This window comes from Lepisosteus platostomus, chromosome 21 (genome assembly GCF_059453375.1).
Source record: "Lepisosteus platostomus isolate fLepPlt1 chromosome 21, fLepPlt1.hap1, whole genome shotgun sequence".
In the NCBI taxonomy this organism is placed as follows: domain Eukaryota; kingdom Metazoa; phylum Chordata; class Actinopteri; order Semionotiformes; family Lepisosteidae; genus Lepisosteus; species Lepisosteus platostomus.
In genome coordinates, this window is record NC_142631.1 from 13,702,218 (window position 1) to 13,723,373 (window position 21,156).

Sequence of the window (21,156 nt, forward strand, 5' to 3'; positions counted from 1 at the left end):
ATGACAACACTTCACGGCTTTGTAGAGCGGACAAGAGGAACAAGAGGAAAGGGATGGTTCTCTCTCTTCCATTGAAAATCACCATCTGACAAAGCAGGTACTATCTTGTTATGATGCAACTATAATCATTCTTAAAAAAACGGGAAGAAGCTCAAATTCATGAAACCGATAAATTTCCTGCAATAAAAGGATGCAAGACCTTGGCCAAGATATCCACAGAACCAGATGCACACTCTGTACAGAACCGAATAATATCTCCCTTGTTTTGTGGGTTTCCAGGTTAAAGAGGACATTTTACTTTCAGAAAGAAAATAGGAGTTACAGCAGTATATATCAATTTTATTGCTGTTCCATATCCCCTTGCCTTTCATGTTGCCTGTTGTTCATGTCTGCTCTCGGGCTCCGTGCCACTAGTCCGACTCGTTTTTCAATAATGGATAAAACGAGGAAAGCTGCATACATGTTATATAGAACAGGGAGACGGGGAATATAGACAACGGAAGACAGAGAAAGGGAAAGCAGATGCATATTTTCGTGTAGAAAAGAAAGATGTTTAGTCTACCTTTTTAGTCTTCACGGTGGAGTGGCAGCAGTCACCGCCATCATAGTTGCAGAACGCTCGGTTATTGACGGCATCACAGTAGTTGTCACCCATGAAGGGCTGTGGGACGAAAGACCAAAACAAGAGATGATGACAGCTTTCGAACCCGATGGCCTAATTGAGGACCTGTACAACTATTCGTGCCTGTCGCTCAGCACGCAAAAATACCGATCCTCTTCGATTGCCGAGAGGTGAGTAAAAACATAAGCAAAACGATTTTATTAGGTATACTCTGTACTTGTCCTGGTTTTCACTTTTTGTTCTCATTAAAAGCAACAGCTATCAGTGAGATCACAAAAAAATAAAGATGCTTGTGTGAGTCTTCAATAGTGCAAGAGTACATACATACAGGAACATAATTTTTGCACACAGATTATACAGCAATGTATGTAAAAGCAGGTCTGTTCCCTTTCTTGTCCTGGAGAAATTGAACAGGTGCTATGGGGGGTCAAAGAGGCTTCTTCTTAAGAGGAAACTAATGGCTAGTTCATTGTATGTGTGTCCTTGACAGGAACTGTCCATTTCCATTTAGGCAAACACACAAGAGAATGCCCAACGCACTTGCAGAGTTTTACTGGCTCAAACCACCATCATCATGACCTAAAATGGACTGAGAAAATCCTTCCAGAATCAGGATTTGGCTGAGGAAAAATGAGAACAATTTCATTCTGGATCCTGTGGCCAGCATGTAAGAAAGATTTTTTTTTTCTCTTGAAAATACAACACAATAAAATGAGCCCCTTTTCATTTAAGAGTTTTCCAGTTTACTTCTGTTTCTTGATTTCTATCTCTTATAGTGCTTCCACAATTAAATTTCACTCTGGGGTCAATAAGTCCAAATAAAGTGAAAGGCCAGGATTGACTTATGGAATATGCACTGTACTGGTTAAGATAATTTATCAAACATATTTTACTTTTTTTTTTACTGGAATATTCTTCAGTTCCAGTACTTTAAATGTGTATAAAAGATTTTGTTTCTGAAAAATAATAATATGAAGAAACTAGTGATTAAAGTTAACTATTATTACTGACTAGTTATTATAAGAAGGTAAATATAGAATTACTGAATTATTTCACAGAAGTCTGCAAAACTAGACTAAGAAAACAATCAGCTGCCAATAGGGAATGAAATGAAAGAACGGAACACTAGATAAACCACCTCCTGATCCTCAGAATGTCCTCCTGATTACACAATGTACAGAAAATATAAGATTTCACCACAGCTTAAGAACATGACCACAATAAAGATTACAAATGAGATGAGGCCATTAGGTTCCAACTGGTACAAGGAACTCATCCAGCCATTTCTTAAAATAAACCAGAGTATCAGCTTCAGCAACATGGCACAGCCCTACTCCCACAGTTTTTTGAAGAAAAAAAAAACATTCCCCCTTATTTTTACTGTAGCTGCTGTGCACTTTAAAATTCTCCCTGCTCTGCCTTTTGAGTCTTGGGATGCGATCTGTTTTGCCGCAAAGCGACTTGTGCCCGTTTGGCGTCAGCCTACCTGTCGTACTCTATGCTACCTGCAGAGATCCTGACCGAACTAGGCCTCTCAGTAAGTAAACACTGAAGGGAATACACCATCTAAAACCAGCTTAAATTCCAGAAGTCAGACTTCACTGCCTCCTTGTACATTTATAACAGTGTCACTCAAAAAAAAATGAAAATCACTAACACTGGATTCCTTTTTTCCCCTCTCTTAAAGTAGGAGGCATTTTGATCTCATATAAAGTTAATGCCACAGCAGGCCAGCCTTACCTCACAGCCTTTGATACAATGAAGTGCCTCGGGGTGTGGATACCACTTCAGTCCCATTGTGCAGACAATACTCTGGTAGGAGAGGAGAACAAAAAAAAATCAGAACATTAAAAATCCCCCGAAAAACCCACACACATACAACAAATATTACAAACAAAGGTCTCCTGTGAAGTTGGGATCCTGTCCCAAGTGTTAAAGGTAATCCAAGAAGAATCCGCAAGGAAAATATTTCATTTTTTCCTCTCTCTGTGTGCCCTATCATGTTATTTCTAGTTGAGCCCACAAAGATATAAACAAAGTCACACGGGCCATCCTCTGGAAGGGGAGTCACAGCAAACACAGGATGAAAGGAATGTTCACAAAACATTATAAACTTTCACTGGCTTCGTCTCTTTATTCCTTTGCCAAAGCATTGTTGTGCCTTCATATGATCGAAAAAAAAAAATCAAAACCTGTACTCTACATAACTTCAGCTTTGTGATAATCTCCTTGTACAAATACATACCTTCAACTTTACCTTTGACTTTGCATTCTTTAGATGGGAAGTGGTATTTTTCATGTATCTTTTTAATTCAACACATTGCGTGACTAAAAAGCTTTGTGGGGTGGTGAGGGCTTCAACAACAACAAAAAAAAGAGGCCAGTCCAAAGTCTCAATTAGATTTTTTTTTAAAGATTTCATCAGAGCCACTTGTGAGAAGGCTGGAGGGCACTGGGCATGTTTCTGTTAAGCTCCATCTCACACATGCTGCCTCTCTTCCTGGTGATGTGGCTGTACAGCTGGCGTGAGGGAGTCCAGGCCAGCGAGTGAAATCAGCAGGACACGACCATTACTGCTGGGACGCGCAGGTAACAGGTCGCGTAACTGTTCAGGACTTTCACAGTTCCGGATGTTTGGAAATCATGTTAGAGCGATGGAGCACAAACCTGTTCTACATCTCTCGGTGAGACATTCATTCAGAAGTTTTGGAAGAAAGACCCCCTGGCACAGAGCGAACCAATCAGAGGATACTTTTGATTTTACTTCTGAAAAACCACAAACCCGTAGCCAGAGTGAACCTACACATTGTGTACTGTGCTGATTTCTCGAAATTCCATGCGGAAATTCTTATACAGATGATTCTTATTTTTCTATATTTTGTAGCTCAGTACATTCACTCCTATGTGATATTAACATATTGGACAGCTTGGGTCTCCTGCTGTAACAGTGCTAATGATAGTACTTCATTGTTTTTACTGCCACAAAACTCTGGCAGTAGTTCAAAACGAAACCTGTGAACAATCTATGTGCCTATCCTCCTCAAAAATATTTATATGGTAGTCTTCAACGCTTGTGTTTGCTCTCCAGCTGCTGGAAAGTTTAAAGGTGTCCTTTCTAACGTGGACAATACTAGTATGAAACAGAATTTTTTTTTTCTCGCACACATTTTTTGAGAATTGGCTGGAGATACAAAGCAGAGCAAATTTTGCCCCAGTGGAAATAGGTTTGAAAAACATGCGGTTAGCTGCTGGTTCCTGTAGTACAACACATTGATATCTAGTGAAGTAACTGCTCTGGGACGTATTTTTCAAAGTGACGTGCAGCCTACACTATCTTTTTTAAGGTTAAAAAAGTATTCTTCGGAAGTCCGAAATAGGTCTCATATTAAATGCTACAACCTTTAACGGTCCCAGAGAGAAGGCACTACAGCTCTCTCAATGTGCCCTGGTACACAGGTAGACTTTTCAGAGAGACTATAATGATGGGGATCAGAAATCCATAAGGCCATGAAATGAAAAGCATAAACACTATATTTCCAAGAACTTCTTACGTCTTGGCTGTCGAGTCGTGGAAGAGAGCTGCCGAGCCCCCTGCTCAGGACATCCATACACAATTAGTGTTCAGTGTCGCACCGCTGCCTGCCCCATGTTTACATGAGGGCTAATTTAAACCGTCTGGTGGGGAGCCCCAGCTTGTTTTTATAGTTCCTGTAAAGTTCAGTGCTTTTTGAGGTTTACCTGACATTTATTAAAAAGACTTTTATACTATCTGTATCAGACTGTTTTTCTTTCCGACAGTTTCAGATTTTCCACCCTTAGTCAGGCTCAGGCTACTCCACCTGCACCTCGGTTGTGTGTGTGGAAGCACACAGGGAGAGGTGTGTGTATGTGTGTATTAGGGTCAGGGATACGGTGAAAATGTTCTTAACAACGACAGCCATAACTGCCTGGATATTTCCGCAAACACCTTCCTGGGAATCAAATTATGATGACTTCTGATAATATAACTACCCTGACTAACGCTCTTATTTCTATATACTACCGTTGAGAGGCAAATCATGGATACGTTCCTCATATGGTTTGCGATAATGCCTAAAATATTTCTTTAGCAATTAATTTAAGAAAATCGCTTCTACGAAAGCAAGTTCTTTCTGAAAGCTATGCTAGGGTCTGGTGATTCCAAAACTGAATACAAAAAAATCCACTTACAATTTAATCAAAAGCTAACCAGAGCAGCAAAATGTAACACATTCAATACATAACTCAATATTATAACTTGAGGAGCAATTATAATTTACAGTGATTACGTGGATGTTCATTTACATATTAGAACATGCACTAGAGTAATTTGACAAAAGAACTGCGCACAAAGACACAACAGCTATATCTTAAGAGCATTTAAATACATTACCCTTTTATCTGGGGCACAGAACCTTAAGCACTAAAGCCTAAAGAGCTCACACTGCACCTCAAGAACCTTCCTCCATATTTCAACTAATACTTGTTAACAGTCACTCCATTACCACCTCAATTCAGTTCAGATTTCTCATTGTTAACAAATCTGGGACCGTACCACAAAATGGCCAGATCCAATAAATAATATCCAATAAAAAGCAAAGAATGAAGCAAATACTCCCCAAATTATATATCAGTGTCTGCTATAAGACTTTAGATTTGAAAGCTAATTTTATCAAGATCGCCCTTTAACGCATCATTGGCTTACCGAATTTAACAAAGGTAGGTTTCATCATTCGTTTGCGTTATCAAAAATTTCCGAGCCACATCCTTTTGATAATGCCACTTCTGATCATGGCTAATCATACACTTAATTTAAACTGGGGTTTATGCTCTTTTCACACATCTGCAACATGACAGTACTTTAGATTGTAGCTGAATGAAGCACACTTACTTATGCAGCTCATAGATACAGTATGTCTTAATTAGCATGGGCTGGTAAAAGACACATTTGTCCTCAGTGTGATTCACTACATGCAATGAGCCAGGCTCTCCTTGCACTGGCTGTGCCGTCAACTGAAATAACATGCTAAGGGATAAAATATCCTCATTAGACTGGGCCTGCCTGACCTCTGCAAACATTCCGTGTCTCAGGTGTCCAAATACTGCCAAAGTGCTCACTTTTGCAAACGGAGGTATTTCTTGATACAGTTCAGTCAGCAAAAAGTTAGAAAACGATTACCTGAGAAATTATTTGAGGCCGACACAAAGGACTTGCGGTAAAAGTCAAACAAAGTAATAATTTAAATTCAGTTAGCACCCACAGCGACAAGAGAGAAATGCACGTTACAAATGTAATGAATTGCCACCTCTGCTTCTGACGTGCATTCAAAGTGTGAGAGAGGCGGAGGAAAAAAAAACATGACATTTGAACTCTGACCTTGTCTAAATAATTTACAGTCCCATACTCTAGCACTGTTGATAATAGTACATTTAAAAAGTAAATTATATCAGTTGCTGTTTCTGATCCGGCCTATCTCTTTGGATTTTGTCAATCGGTTAAGACAAAACTTCTCCAAGACTGAGAATACAGGAAACAAATTCAGGATAATTGCTCATCCTTTACTTTCCCCAGATATCATAAGTCTGAATCATATTGCAGTGGTGTCTGTGGTAGCTACTGCCAGCAATACATACGCAAACAGGAACCTATCTAATGCAACAAACATGGACTTTTGCAGTACAAAGGGAGGGGTGTGAGGTAAGCTTAAAACAAATTCAGAGCCATATAAGTGTGTCTTATTAAGCGTATCCTTGAAAAGGAGTTGCCCCGTGACTCAGCCCTCATCTGCTGTGTGAGAAAACAATAACGGTTCGAATTCAGAAGCTGCCAGGGTCCGTAAATGAGGATTATAGACTTTTTCCACTGCTGATAATAAAAGCCCACTTTACAGAAATCCGAGTTCGTAATCGTAATTCCAGGTCCTGATTGTATTTTAACAATAAAACCAGTGAGTAACAATTGCCACAGCATGGCTTCGATTGCTGGGAACTGGGTTGTGGTCCAATGCTGTCAGCAATAGGGCAACGCCTGTAATCAACTAGGAGTGGATGAAGTGAGGTGCAGCTCCATTTCAAAGGGAAAATATAATAGTCATCCAGAAGTAGGTGTATATTTATTACTGTAGACCACATTTAAAACAACATTTTTTAGTCTTGTTTTGAACGTTTTTGTAGACACTTAAATGATATTACTGGGAATTTACATTACGAAGTAAAATGTAACCCCAGATAAATGTGGTGCCATGTTTGTCTCTTTTCAATTATTTTTAAACTGCGTCATAATTAAACCACACTGCATGGGTCTCTTACAGTGCTGAGCTCTCGTCGGAGTACAAGATACGTATGGTGGGTGGGACAGGGGGTTACGTTAACCTGTAAGAAACTGGTGCTGTGGGATTGTAGTTCTAATATTTGTCCAAACAGATCCATCGATTGACACCAGTTGGCAAAATGCTAGAAGCTGGAGACACTGAAGCACTATTGATTTCAGCTCGGCTAAAACTGCTGGACCATTTTAACTTCTCAGCTTACTATTGATCATTTTTTCATTTTTTGATCAAAATTACTTAATAAATAATATACATATCGTATCAAAGTTTATTTTCACTGGCAGTCATAACAAGGTCAAATGCATTTCTGATACCCAAGTCTTTTCTTGCTTGTTCATGGAGCACACATTATTGAGTGGCATGTCTTTCTTAAATGAAATTGGAAGTTGTATACTGTATGTAATCAATCAGGTTTATGTAATGTTTTCTGCACAAAAGTAAAGAAAAAAAAAGAGTTGGTTACAGTGAAGTAATTTAATTTTTTCTCCTAGCCTATAAATGACTCATCATTGTATGTGCACTTCAATAAATTTGTTATTTGAATTAAGATACAGAATGTTTAACTCCAAAGGCTACAGCACAAATTCATCATCAGTGAAAGAATGGGTACCAGTCAGCTCAGGCCAAAAACAATTTTGTAATTCTGAAGACTGGTAGCAGTGATGAATTAATTGACTTTGATGCTAATGAATGTCTGCTCTACCCGCTTGGCTGGAGCTCCACAGACACACCTCCTCACAGCTTTTTCAAGAGTCTGAAGAGCTCAGGACTGAAGCATAACTGTTATGGCAATATTCACATTGGAAGAGGAACTATGCATGTCTTCAATTACTCCTGTTAGACATATAGTATTATAATATATCAACAGGATGTATGTACACTTTTTCTTGTGGACTCTTATTGTGGTATTTTTCAGCTTTTACGTTTTGTTTTTACCTATACCAGGGCCAATCCTATACACATTCAGTGCAGGTGCCAAATGTGCAGCTACCACAGGCTGGTGGTGTTTCAACTCTAGGAAAGGGTGGTTCATTTTTATTTCAGACCAGAGGCAATTGGGCAAAAATTGGGCAATTGTGTATTGCTGAAGGAGTATACCAAATAGATTTAGAATCCACCTAAAATATTTTTTTGTTGGCCACATGTGGAGACGCACACAATTCCACCATGCTTTTAATTGGTTCAATGTAGAGGTTGTCAACAATAGTAGAGAATTTGATGGAGACCAACAAAACGTTCTATTTATGATTTGTTTGCATTAGCTCCGGGTGCTCAAACTGGCTAGGCAAAAAGGATTTTTAAAACGTTTACAAAATTTGGTATTTGCAGAAAATTCCAAAAAGTATTATCCCAGAAGGAAAACAAAATTTTAATAATTTTAAAAATTAAATATGATTCATTTGGAACATCACACCAAAGTCACTTAATACAATGAAATGTAAGTAGCAGTTCTCTACTATTGCTGTTGAAATTGCTATTAACATGGAAGCATATTGGCATGCCATACTTTCATTTACATTCTGAGAATCCTTACATTCAAATCGCAGTTTTTGCTGGATAACATATTTTCTTCTGCTTTGCAGAACTACTAGTGTCAGATTGATAAAATGGAATGGGTCGTTTTTATATTCTTTCTCATTTCGTAGTGCCTTTAAAAATCAAATGAATAATCCAAAGGACACTAACGCACCTTGACTTTAGGCGGGTTTCTCCAGTGTTCCACTGTGTCCGCTGTCATATTGCGTGGCAAGATGATTACATTGCTGTTCCTGTCTTTGCAGGACAACTCGCACTCTGCCCCTGAGTGATAAGGGAGAAAATACAGCGAATCTCAAGGTGGGTAGAAAAGCCTACAATGGAACTACAAATAAACACATCTGAGAATTGAGTAGTGATCAATTCTGCTCTAATCAGAGATAAAAAGTTTTCTTTTTTAGTTCATTACAATTCCCAATTACAGTACATCTGACAAGTGAATTTGCACGGCTGGTTATGGTATATATAATAGTCAGTCATATTTGCTGAAATAGATTGCCTGAGACCCTTCAACAAAGGAGATGCTTTGACCATTACATTCCTAGCAAACCAATCAACTACATACTCAATGACCAGTTTTAACTGGTATCGTTTCTTATAGTCGTGTTTGTGGAAAAGGCCAACTTACCGTCAAGCTGTTGTACTGTAGTATACTTAATTACTCCACTACTTACCCTGAACATTAACATTTTTGAAAATGTGAAAATTGTTTAACCTCCTCAGGTCCTGCCTTCCATTTTGTTATTATTCAATGATTTTATTCAAGAATATCTACATTCCATTCTCACCTAGACCCCTTTATCTTTAGTCATTAGACAACACTTACATTATGCTGTACAGGAGTCAGATTATACTGTACCTACTATACTGTACCTATAACCTGTAGGTCATGCCATGCATTTCTGAGCAGGTTGCAGACTTTTCTCAGTCAGGACCAAAGTTGCACTACCTTAAATTCCCACTGGAGGAAAGCTTTGCATTTCAAATCAACACCCTTAGTTAAAACACATGATTGTTGATAAGATCTTCCAAGTAAGCACAGACACACCTGCAGCAATGCTATCAAAACAGCCCATCTCATGAGACCTCATGCATTAGTGTGGGCAGCCACACCCCTTTTCCTGTCATTACCTTTTCTCAAAGATCTATGCAGGTCAGGTGGGATCAGTGCTTGGGGAGGTGAGCTCGTTCCTGCACCTAAACTGTTCTGAGGAATGAATTTCTCACGAACAAATGAAGAGGAGGGCAAGACAACAATGCTGTAGGTGACCTTCCCCTTGGAACTACCTTAACTGAGATTAGATGAGCAAAACGGACTCTTGGCCTTCCAAGTAAAAATGTTCTGTACTCATACCTTGAGCTAAAATATACAAGTAAAAGAACTCTCCATACCCACCTATACTGTATCCTTTCTTGCAGCTAGCTCTGATGCTGGGGCTGAGATTCTGGGGTAATGCACACTGTCCCTTCACTTGTGGGCAGACCCGGAACGAGCCCGTCCAATTGCCATCTTTCCTGCAGCGGATCACACTGGTAGGTGGCCCCTAAATTAATTCCCAAGAGACACATTATTACACCATTACTGTGCAAAGCAAACTGTGATACAGTCTCCTTCTTCCCTTTTTGAACTATTATGAGTTCTAACTGACCATATAAAGGTCTATCGATTTATCTACATTACACCAATACTCTCCTTTGGAAATGACTGCTGAAGATTCATGGAAGATCACATCCACACATTTGGTCACTGCGGTTGGCAACACCAAATGATGAAATGCCACCCCTGAAAACGTTTTAATCAATTAAAAAATGGAGGCCCTATTAAGCACAGTTTTAATTGGGTCAGCCTGGTACGTATAATTTAGGTGCTTGACAGCAGCCACTTCAAAGCTATGCAATATTTAATTTTATTTAGAAAGTTAATTTGCTCTGGTGTCCTAATGCAGGAAAATCTCTATTAATCAGAGGCTACAGCCAAGGGTCCCTCTTAATTGCGCAAGTGCTAGGGACTTCAGCCATTAAGCTTATGATGTCATGGGTGCATTGACTGTCTGCCAGGAACACTCATAGTACAACATACTGTACTACTGCAGATTGTTATATTTGTTTTAATACACTGTAAGACTACTGGTGGGCTGATGATCCATGAATCCATTTTCAGTAACAAAATTTCCCAAAGGAAACAGATTCCTAATTAGACACAGGAAAGTGCTACTAATGTTAGAAAACCTTGTTATGTTCACATAAGAAGGAATTTTCTTTTTGCATAAAAACCATATATAATGCAAAATCATTATATTATACTTAACTGTAATTGTTCAGTAAGTTTTATATGGAGCCATTCATTCATTAATTTCCAAGGTCTAGAACAATTTAATTAATTTTGATCAGTTAAACAGATATGTTTTTTTAATTAAGAAATGCAGAGAACAATGCTGTTAGGACAAAACTCAGAAGATCATTCAGACTTCCACATCCAGCTTCCTTAATTACTTGCTTAATTGATCATTTACGTACAAGTGTTCCTAATGTTTAAAAAAACGTGATTACAGGTGACTTACTATATAAAACTCCTGCAGGGTAAAACATGAACTACTGACAAATCAGTCAAAAACAAAGGCTAAGACGCACTAGCCTTAATTGAAAATTTATTGAGCTTTTTAATCAAAATGCTGAATACAGAGGGAAATTCAATCCACACTGCTTGTTTAATCCTTAGACACTTGTTTCCACACCAAACCACATTAGTCATACAATGATCATTTGTGGCCAAACAGCCGAAACACTTGTTGCATTGCAAGGATTACTATTCCTTACAGCTGCAAAAAAATCCAGTCGATGAACTAAAGTGGTCTGTGTTGGGGGAAAACAGAGATGAGAAATTAAGAGACTAATTTGGAACATTCATGCTTTTGTAAATCATTTGTTAAAAAGAAGTGCGTTTTATGATTTGAAACTGTGAGCTGAATTTAAGTGCCTGTCTGCTTGTAAATGGACACATCTAAGTATTCAGATGGTGGTCCGTGTCACAAGAGGAAACAAAAAATGAGGTCTTTTCTATCTTGTGCCCTTTTCGGTCACAGAATGATTTTTTTAACCTCAGAGTTAAACAGTAACAGATGCTTTGGGTTAGTTTCTGTTACCATTAAAAACAAAGCTATGATAGAAAGCTATGAAAGGGCAGCACTGAGTTTCAGTATAACTCTCAGCTGTCATCTCGGCAGGTTTGCAGTATTACTGCTGGTTGCTTGATTAAAGCAGGTTTTTTTTTACAATCAAATTAAAATGACATCTTCCTTTTCCACCAAAGAAACGCTGTTGGCAGCATGCTTGGCATGCCACTTCTCTTTTTCAGCAGGCTAAAGAGCTTCCAGCTGTGAGGTAAAGCAGGTAGGAGAAAATCTTGTGATGGGATTGACGACAGTCTGCTTGTTTGACAGATGCGTGGTATGTGGGAACTATAGGTGGAGCTGTCGGACACAGGCACTGGATTATTGTGGGCAATGGACTTATTGTATTATTGTAAGTTTCCCAAATGCAGAATGAAAATGAAAATCTATAGAGGTACACATATAAATATTACATAGGTCTTAGGTCATGTGTTCTTTATACCCTTTTTCCTCTCTGTTCTAAAATAAATGCGACGATACTGTATATAAAGCTGTGATTTAACTGAAAGCTGGCAAAGAAAAGCTAAATAATGTAACAATCACAAAAGCTCTGGACGTCTGCAATGCTGAGGGTGCTGACTTACAGTATGGTTGGCTCCATTGCAGTTGATCCAGCAGTCACTGTTGAACTTGAACCCATTTGTACACTGATAGACACCGTGGAATATGGGAGGAGGGGGCTCGCACGTCACTGGCTCACAGGAACCTTCCTGCCAGCTCCCGTCCTCTGTACACTGCCTCTTAAATGCCCTCCTAAGAAACAAAAAAGGCAGCTCGGATTTCAGGCATGTTGGTGAACCTGGAGGTGACCCTCGCCTTTCTCTTTGGACTAGAAAACTTAAAACAATTGGACCACATGGATCTGTAGGAGATGCTTTCCCTCAGATGAGACATTCAGCTGACTACCTGAACATTAAAGGTTCCATGGCACTATTTGTAAGAATAGGAGTGTTGTTAAATCCCCAGTTTATACATTCTGTTTTTCCTCAATTTCCCTCTTAATTCAATTAATGAAGTACTTTCTCAATTTTCCACTTGATAGGGTGGCTGATATGGTTGCTGATGCAGAATGACTGCTATGTGTTGCTCAGGTACATATTGCATGCTAGTAGAAGATGAAATGGGGACCTTCCTATATGTAAAGTGCTTTGATGTCCTTTGGGATTCATGCAAAAATGCAAGCAATTAATTAATCAAGAGTGCATTTTACTTGACAATTCCAGCTGCCAAAAGACAGAACAGTACTTAGCAGTTTTAATGACTTTTTTTGTTTTAATAGGGATAGTGAAGTATTTTCTAGTGCACAGACCTTCAGCAAAGATTTATGGTGACACCTCAACACTTTAATCAAAGGATCATAGACTAGAAGCTTGTGGTCTACCATTCTAAAAAAGTCCTACAACAGCACTGATTTACCAATCTCCAAAAACTCAAATCACAAACTTGCTAAGTACAAACACACCACAAATATCCTTGAGGCAGCATGTGGGTTCTATTATAGTGGGGTGATATTTACTCTTAATAATTATCAGGTGAAAAAATGCCTCTGAATTCAATATCAATCCTATATGTGCTCACAGAATAAGAAAATCTTTGGAAAAGTTATTTTTGAGTATATGAAAGAAATCTGGGGAGCTGTTCCTGCTTTGCAGGTTATCATTACATGCCTGATATATTTCATACCCTACACATAAACTTCTACACATCTTCAGAACTCAAGTGAAGTACAGAAAGCCTGACGTGCATTTAGTGTTTTGTTTCACTTTCTGTGTAATTTATTATCACAAGTCATTTCTGTTGAAATGATCTCAGGTCATGGAAGCAAGAAAATGTTTTTCTAGCAGTGTTCTGACCTTCCCAAACACTTTATAAGGCTTCCCTGACCCAATGCTTTTCACAGGATGCAAATAACACATTGTCTGCCTGAGTGACTATAAGGCAGTGTTACTGAGTCAGGACTTCACCTAGCAAAGGCTTACCGCAAAGACTTCATCACCACTGAATTTTACTATATTCAAGTCCTGTTCTTTTTCCATATAGTACATAGACTGTAAGAGCCTCAGATATTTTGTGACAAGAATGAATCACACCACAGAGGATTCCGCAGCCTGAACTTTGACTGATTACAATAGACACAATCCCTTTTCTGAATAATCTTAGAAGTCCGGTTCCCTGACTCGAAGACCCTGACTATTGTCTTTTTACAGATACAACATTTGCTTCACTACCTCAGAGTGTTGTCCTATGTCATGCCATTGCAAACTGGTTTGTGAGGAAGGCCAGAGTCTACTTTATTTCATTTGTACACAACCCTTCTACAAGGAAGTTGGTGATGGTTTTCAACCCTGCCTTCACCTGCGCATATTGCAACATGCTACTGGGTGACTCTGGTATGAAATCAAAACCTGCTTTCATGCCCCTGAATTGAATATAAGTCTTCAAAGAGTAATAACACAGGCATAGGCACTACTTCAAATAACTGAAAGAGTCATGTTTCGTCAAAGGGGGACAATCTCAAAAGATGAAAGTAACTGTGGAATTTACAGGGTGAGGTGAATTCCATTGTCTAGGAAACTCTTAGTTTCCCTAAAAACTGATGTTAGATTTCTGTTCTTCACACCTTTGATGTGATAACATCTCTACTACAGGTGTTACTTGGATTAAGAGTTCTTACCTTGACAGAGGACAATTTATTAAAAAGAGTGCTGCTTTGGAGGTAGTGTCAGTTATTCTAAAGCATTACCCAAGAAACAACTGGCAGAACTTTTGGGTAATGGTTAATATTGGCAAATACAGAAGTAAAGCAAGATGACAGACTCGTTAACAGTGTAACTGAATGCTTAGAGTTTTGGCTGTAAGAGATTTTTCCTTCCTTTTCCATTTAGGGGGGCACTCCTTTGACTCGCTCCTGTTGACCCTCATTGTTCTGGTGAGAATTGATGATGTGACGACAGCTTGTGCTATAGTCTGTGGTAAGCCCGGCATTGCACCAGTTCAGCAGCAGACATATGATCATTCTTTACAAGCTACAGAAAGGAGTTTTATTTCTTCTCTTTTAATTCTTAGGAAACGTGGCAGTGGTTTAGGCCTTTATTAAACACTTACACAATTGGATTTCACTCTTTTTGGATCCCTAACAGCAGGAGGCTGGTGCCCTACCCTTATAACTTTGTCTGGTTGAAAAGAATGAAACCAATCTGTTTTTCCATCTTTTGAGAAGGGACTTGATTGAAAAAAAAAAGACACAACTTATTAATCAGCTGGAAATAAACACTAAATTAGAAAATGACATATTCTGCAATTGTTTGAGCTAGTATCAGTTTACACAGACCTTCAGGGGAACCACTGCCAAGTGCCTGTGAAAATGTTTAATCATAGAATATGAAACTTCACAGTGAAGCTTATGAAATGTTCATTTTTATTGTACAGCAAGCTGATTTTTCCTACTGTGTATTATTTCTGGGAGATGGGTTGTAGAAGGGTGGATATGGATTGAACAGCAACAAGACAAAGCCAACAACTTAAATCCTGGAACTTGCTAGCAACACTAGTGACGATGGTAGGCAAAACATTTGAGCGCGAGTTCATTGATATTTCCTTGTTAAGTGGTTTTGATAATGGCAGAAAGCACATTACTGTCTTGTATTTGCATTTTAAAAAGTCATCACAAGAAGGGCAATTCTCAGCACAACCCTTAGGGAAAACAGTTCTGCACACAACGAATGTTAAACAGAAGTGTTCGAATAATACAAATCTATAGGAAGCAAATGGAAAGAAAAACATGACTGAATATGTAATGAGGAGAGTAGAAAACATTAAGGGTGGATTGGATGTTTGAATGTGGGGTTATATACATGTACAAATATGTCAGCAATATTTTTACTTTAATGAACATCTATTGTATTATATATACTTTATGTACTGCATGTGCACTCAATCCTTCCTAAAAATATTAGGACGGCCAAACAAAAAAGTTTCAGTCAAGCAGTTTCTATTTATGAGATCACGAGATGAATGTGAATGACAATTCACAGTAAACTTTTACTTTGGTATTTTACTTCTGGATAATTCCATGTATACATCTGATCATTAACTCTCTTCTCAACAGGTTGCAATATGTTCAAAACTCTGCAGCTGGACTACTTACCCACGCCAGAGCCTGGCAGCATATCACTCCTACAGTACACTTGAGTCTCTACATTGGTTGCCCGTGAAATCACATATTCAATACAAGATCTTGTTACTGACTTTCAAGGCTCTGAAACAATACAGTTTTGAACTCTTCCATGTTTACACTCCCCCTCCATAGGCTCTGTTCAGTTGAGACTGGTCCTCCTCTCACTGTACCCAGGACTATATCATGGACTTTTTGTGACCATGCCTTCTCTGTTGCTGTTACAGTGTTGTGGAATGATCTTCCTCAGACTTTACGAGAGACTCTCTTGAAACCTGAACTAAATAATACTTTGTGTGCAACAGATTTGTCTGGTTCACTTGATTTCAAGTGACCATGAGTATTAGGACAGGGTTCACTGTGACAACCGTCAAGGGTGATCAGGATCTACTGTCAAAGCTTGAGAAGCAAAATTACTGGGAAAAAAAACACGGATTACTACTCTTTTACAGCAAATGTCACTTTTCTGAACCGTAGGCAGCAGCAAACATGGTCTTTACCTTTTGGGTTTGTCAGTGTTGGGGACGTGGTAGCCAGGCTTGCACTTGTACTTGCAAAACGAGCCAACCTTCAGTCCGGTGGCATTGCAGCGCTTGGTCTGCAGGACAGCGTTGGGCACTGGTGGAGGAGCCGGACAGCGCAGCTCACACAGGGCTTCGGGGAAAGACCACAGACCATCCTCCATGCAGGTCAAAGTGTTATTCATCCCTGAAAAAAAAAAAAAAAAGGCAATAAAACCACAGAGTTGGCCCGCTCACACATGGTCCTCATTAACAAAGCACAATAACTACATTCAATAGTAATAATTGCATCTCTAAAGAGCTCTTCATTCCAAAGTGTCCCAAAGCACTTTATAGACATTTTATAGCCCATGTAGGAGGGGATCCACTTCATCAATCACTGAAGCGCAGTACCCACTTGGGTGAGACGCTGCTAACATTGTTCACCAGCAGATCAGGTAAAGAAGTGGGAACTAGCCATTTAAGAGGGAACTTTAAAGAGGCGACACTGTAACGTTTTGGAATTTAGCCAGGACACTATGGTTCGAATTTCTACGTTTACAAACAGTGCCATGGGATCTTTAACAATCAAAATATCGGGATCACAGTTTAACGGCTCATCTGAAGGATGGCACCGCCTACAGACACTGTACAGAGCACTCTGCACAATGGGAGAAGAGTTTGTAATCCTCAGGTGAGAAAAGTGCCACACCTGTACAAGTAGCAACTTTTTTTCTTTTGACATTCAGACACCCATTCTAGTACTGGTCAGAAGCCTTGCTTAGCTTCTGGAATCATAAGTCAGGATCTGTACAGTATAAACCACCCTATGCGTGCCAGAGGTGGCTGGGTTTTCACTGTTTAGAGTCCTTTAAGTTAATGTGTTTCTTGTTTGTGTCTCATTGTGAGACACATACTGTACCCTTTACATTTTGACTTTCTGAATTAATACTGGTAGTTGATAATGACATTTGGAAAGTGGTAATATGCACTTATTTACAAATATGAGTAGGCTCACATTAACCATGGTATACGATAAGTAAACATCAAACATCATAACTATTCAACAGCATTTATGTTTCCACGCTGTGTTGTGAGTATAGTTAATAATATTCTAAAAACTTCATATAAATGAAACAATTGCTAAAAATTCAGGACAGCATTTTATTGCATTTTGTCACCCCTAAGAAACAGCTTGATAAAGTATTCTAACATACAGCATGCTTCCGTTGAGTAGTTATTTTCTTACCTACTAGCTGAGCTGGCTCCTTACACTGGAATGTGCATTTCTTGCCATATGTAGTACCCTCAGGGAAGTGAAAGATGGCTGGGTGAACATGGTATTTGTCTGGCTTGCCACAGTCCACTGGCTCACAGCTCACTTGCTTGTTCCACTTGCCATCTGCGCAGGTGATTGTAGCAGTGGAATCTGACTGCAAAGCAGGAATGCACACAGACACAGGGCTTAGACAGCTGACTCCTTCTCCACGAACAGCTCTGTGCAGCGTGAAAACATTGTGTAATATGGATGGTAGAGCTCCAATGTTCTGCAACCTCCTCCTACAACACATTAAATGGGTTCTCTGATGCACATAGGAAATGCTTGTCAAGAGGAGATTTGCTGAGAATTCTAATGGACTGAAAAACAAATTAATGTAAGAGAGTCATACTTGTGATGTGGTTATTATTTTATTTTTTCCTCCTTAATGGGAAAACTGGACATCAGAGAACATGCCATAGCATTTCTGAGAGGATCTGTAAGACTATAGTTCAACCAACTCCGTTTCAATGGGAATGTAAAATCGAAAACCATCTTGCAAATACTGCATTGTTTCGGATGACTTTATCATATTTCTGAGTCACATAACAGCTGTATTTCAACCCACGGAACTGTAGACCACAATGAAAGTGCTGTTGTTAGGCTTGACAAATCTCCCACTTGTTAGATAAAATCAAAAAGATAACATTACAGATCCCAGTTTAACTTGCTAGGTAATACTGACAGTCAAAAAAAATTGTTCAATTGTTTGTGGCTCCCCATTGCAGAGAAATACACTCTCCTGCAAAAAGCATTTTACTACCTTCCAATGATGTCTCAAATTTACTGAATTATAAATCTACAGTGTACTAATTATAAAGTCACCATTCTACACTTGTTCTTTTCTAATGAGTCAATTATAAATAATTGTCTTCATTTTTAGGTACTAAACAAAACTCCAGTAATAAAATTTAAATGTATTTTGTGTATTAGTTCATAAGAATGCCAGTTGTTCCTCCTTCCTCATTCAAAGACCACCATTAAAAACTTGCAGTGAAGTTCTAGTTGTAGACATCTCGTATTTACAGTTACAAGTGTCTTTCAGGTGGCCATTATTCCTGCTAAAATTGACGTCCTTTGCACAATACAAATATGGTAAATTTTTGGAAGAATTCATTACATACTGTACATCACGTTTTCAGTCTAACATCAAATGCAAACAGCTTGCCTTGTTATTATGAGATAAACAATCACAGAACATAGTCAACAAGTGAAAAAGAAACTCTATGTGCCTAACACACTGCTCTCACTTTGTCAGTCTGTTTCTTTGTTGTGGCATTACATTCTGCTATGTAAACTTTTTTTATGTTCAAAGAATAGCTTTGTAAGATCACGCAAGTTAAAAAGGAAAAAAAAAGGCTTATGCATGTAATTGTATCTGCTTGACATGTTTTTACATCAGCAAATCTCTTCCTAATTGTCTGCTTCCAGGAATGGATTAATTTACGCTATAATCCAATATTTTTGTATGATTCGTTTTTTGTTCTTGCACTGGCATGATCCTACAGGTGATCGTCTCCAAATAACAAACCCACAAAGGAAGTAGAAAGTGGGAAACAATAGATGACGCTAAATGAGATACATTATGTAAAAAAAAGTCGGTGCAGTACCAATAGCTTGTGTTACAATGAAACACTGCAAAGCTTTTCCATTCACAGAAATGCATTGTTCTGCACACGATAACAGATGCTAGGCTTCCATTCATTGACAGTATAATGGCTGAACCCTCACAAAATCCTCCTATACTGTATATAATTAAAAGCTTCTGATATATGTGCTTGGGTAGATATTACCCAATTTGTCAGCTCTAAAACCTACTTTTAGACATTTCCGCTTTGATCTGGTGTGGCACAAGCCTCTAATTCAGATTGTATATCACCTGCCAAACATAGCATGGACAGGTCTTGTCCTTTACTCAAGAGCACTGCCGGTTTTGGCTACTCTGACCCAATATCATTGTCCTCTTTTGGAGTGGGTAGGTACAACCACGAAATAACAAATCTTGAGACTTGAGAATCTGAAACATACAGAAACCGAAAACCATTGTTTACGAAATACCATAACCCTTATAGGCAGGTATATTAATAGGTACGAAAAATCATTTTTGAATTTTTCCTGAACACAGGGGCCGAGGAAACATTCCAGATGAAATTGAAATGCTGTCGCCACTCAACAATTTACAGAAATAGCTTGAAATTGTGATGACTAATGTTTACAAGAGGAAATTAAAAAGTAAAAAAAGATTTTTTTTTCCCCGTTTCTGATCAGTGTGTATTTTTCAAAGTTACTCATGTTTGAATTTTTTTTTGTATAAGCACTTATTTCCAATATGAGCTGGATGCAGCTCAGATCAGAGCATATTCAAAACAGAGGAAGAAACCTTTCGGCATAGATAAATTTTAAACCGGGATAAATTCCACATGTATGGAATCCTTATCTGATGTGCTGTGCCTTCCTAGGAAAAGGACTCCCAACACAATTCTGCAAAACAACAGGAAACAGAATACAAAAAGGGATTCAGACTAGTTCCACTTTTAGTTGTTTTTTGGGGTTTACTTTACATCTTATTTTTAAGATATGGATTTGTTCAGAAAAATTGAAAAAATATGCAAGGTGTAACCAAGGCATTCACTTGGTCTGAATGCACTGCATCAAATGAACCATTTGTGATTGCTCACACTTCTTAGTGTCATGAGCAAAATACAATAGTAGAAGAAATATAAAACAGATTGATAAATTATCCCTAACTTCATTTTTCTTTATTCTCGTCGTCTTGGTTTGATGTCAAAAGTTTCAAAGATATTTGCTTGGGGAAACTCATATTTCCCCAATCATAACTATGAAAACTAAATTTTAAATACAAAACTAATTGTATTCCTAATATAGTTGAAAGGCAAAGGATAGCAGGATACGTCCTTCGGATTCTAGAAGGCATTATCCAGTTATACTTTTCTAATGTTCTTCACTTTTCAACTGTCCGCAAAACACGCTAATGGGGTGTATTCCCTCTGATCAGTAGAAGTATTTTAAAATCTACTGACTAAATACTTGCTTTAAATTACTGATATGTTCCAAATAAAAATGGAAATGTTGCTTCTTTTAAGAAGTTGTTCATCAATGTAATGCAGGTTTCTGAAGGGCAAATATTGAATTTTACTCATGGATAATGCCGTCTTCCAGATGAGTAAACAATAACCATACCAGCAAAATTATGCAGAAGACTGAATATGGTGCAGAAAAGCTTGTTAATTTGTTGTTTTTTTAATTACAGAAAAAAACAATGAAACGCATTCATTTCCAGAAATCTGCCAAGTTACAGGAAAAATTTACAGATTACCAAGTGAGGCCCAGACACCCTGCATGTGAAATGGACAGTGTTTTTGAAGTTCTCAGTCCTGCTTTAAAAATGAGTCTGAATGCTGTATTTTGTCTTTTCTTCACCAAGCATAGGTGCCATTTTACATTCTCCTCCAAGGGGCTCAGCAGAGA

General features: G+C 38.4%; 1 protein-coding gene across 1 annotated transcript in view; it reads right to left on the minus strand.

The window, feature by feature from the left end:
* Positions 1-21,156, minus strand: part of LOC148644055 (pappalysin-1-like) — a 212,110-nt gene that overhangs the window by 44,048 nt on the left and 146,906 nt on the right. The window contains exons 15-21 of the mRNA XM_088614558.1: positions 17,599-17,782; positions 16,350-16,557; positions 12,260-12,428; positions 9,902-10,049; positions 8,660-8,769; positions 2,363-2,434; positions 563-661 (exon numbers count right to left, since the gene is read on the minus strand). Coding sequence (XP_088470684.1) covers positions 563-661; positions 2,363-2,434; positions 8,660-8,769; positions 9,902-10,049; positions 12,260-12,428; positions 16,350-16,557; positions 17,599-17,782 — 990 coding nt within the window. The remainder of the gene's footprint in view (positions 1-562; positions 662-2,362; positions 2,435-8,659; positions 8,770-9,901; positions 10,050-12,259; positions 12,429-16,349; positions 16,558-17,598; positions 17,783-21,156) is intronic.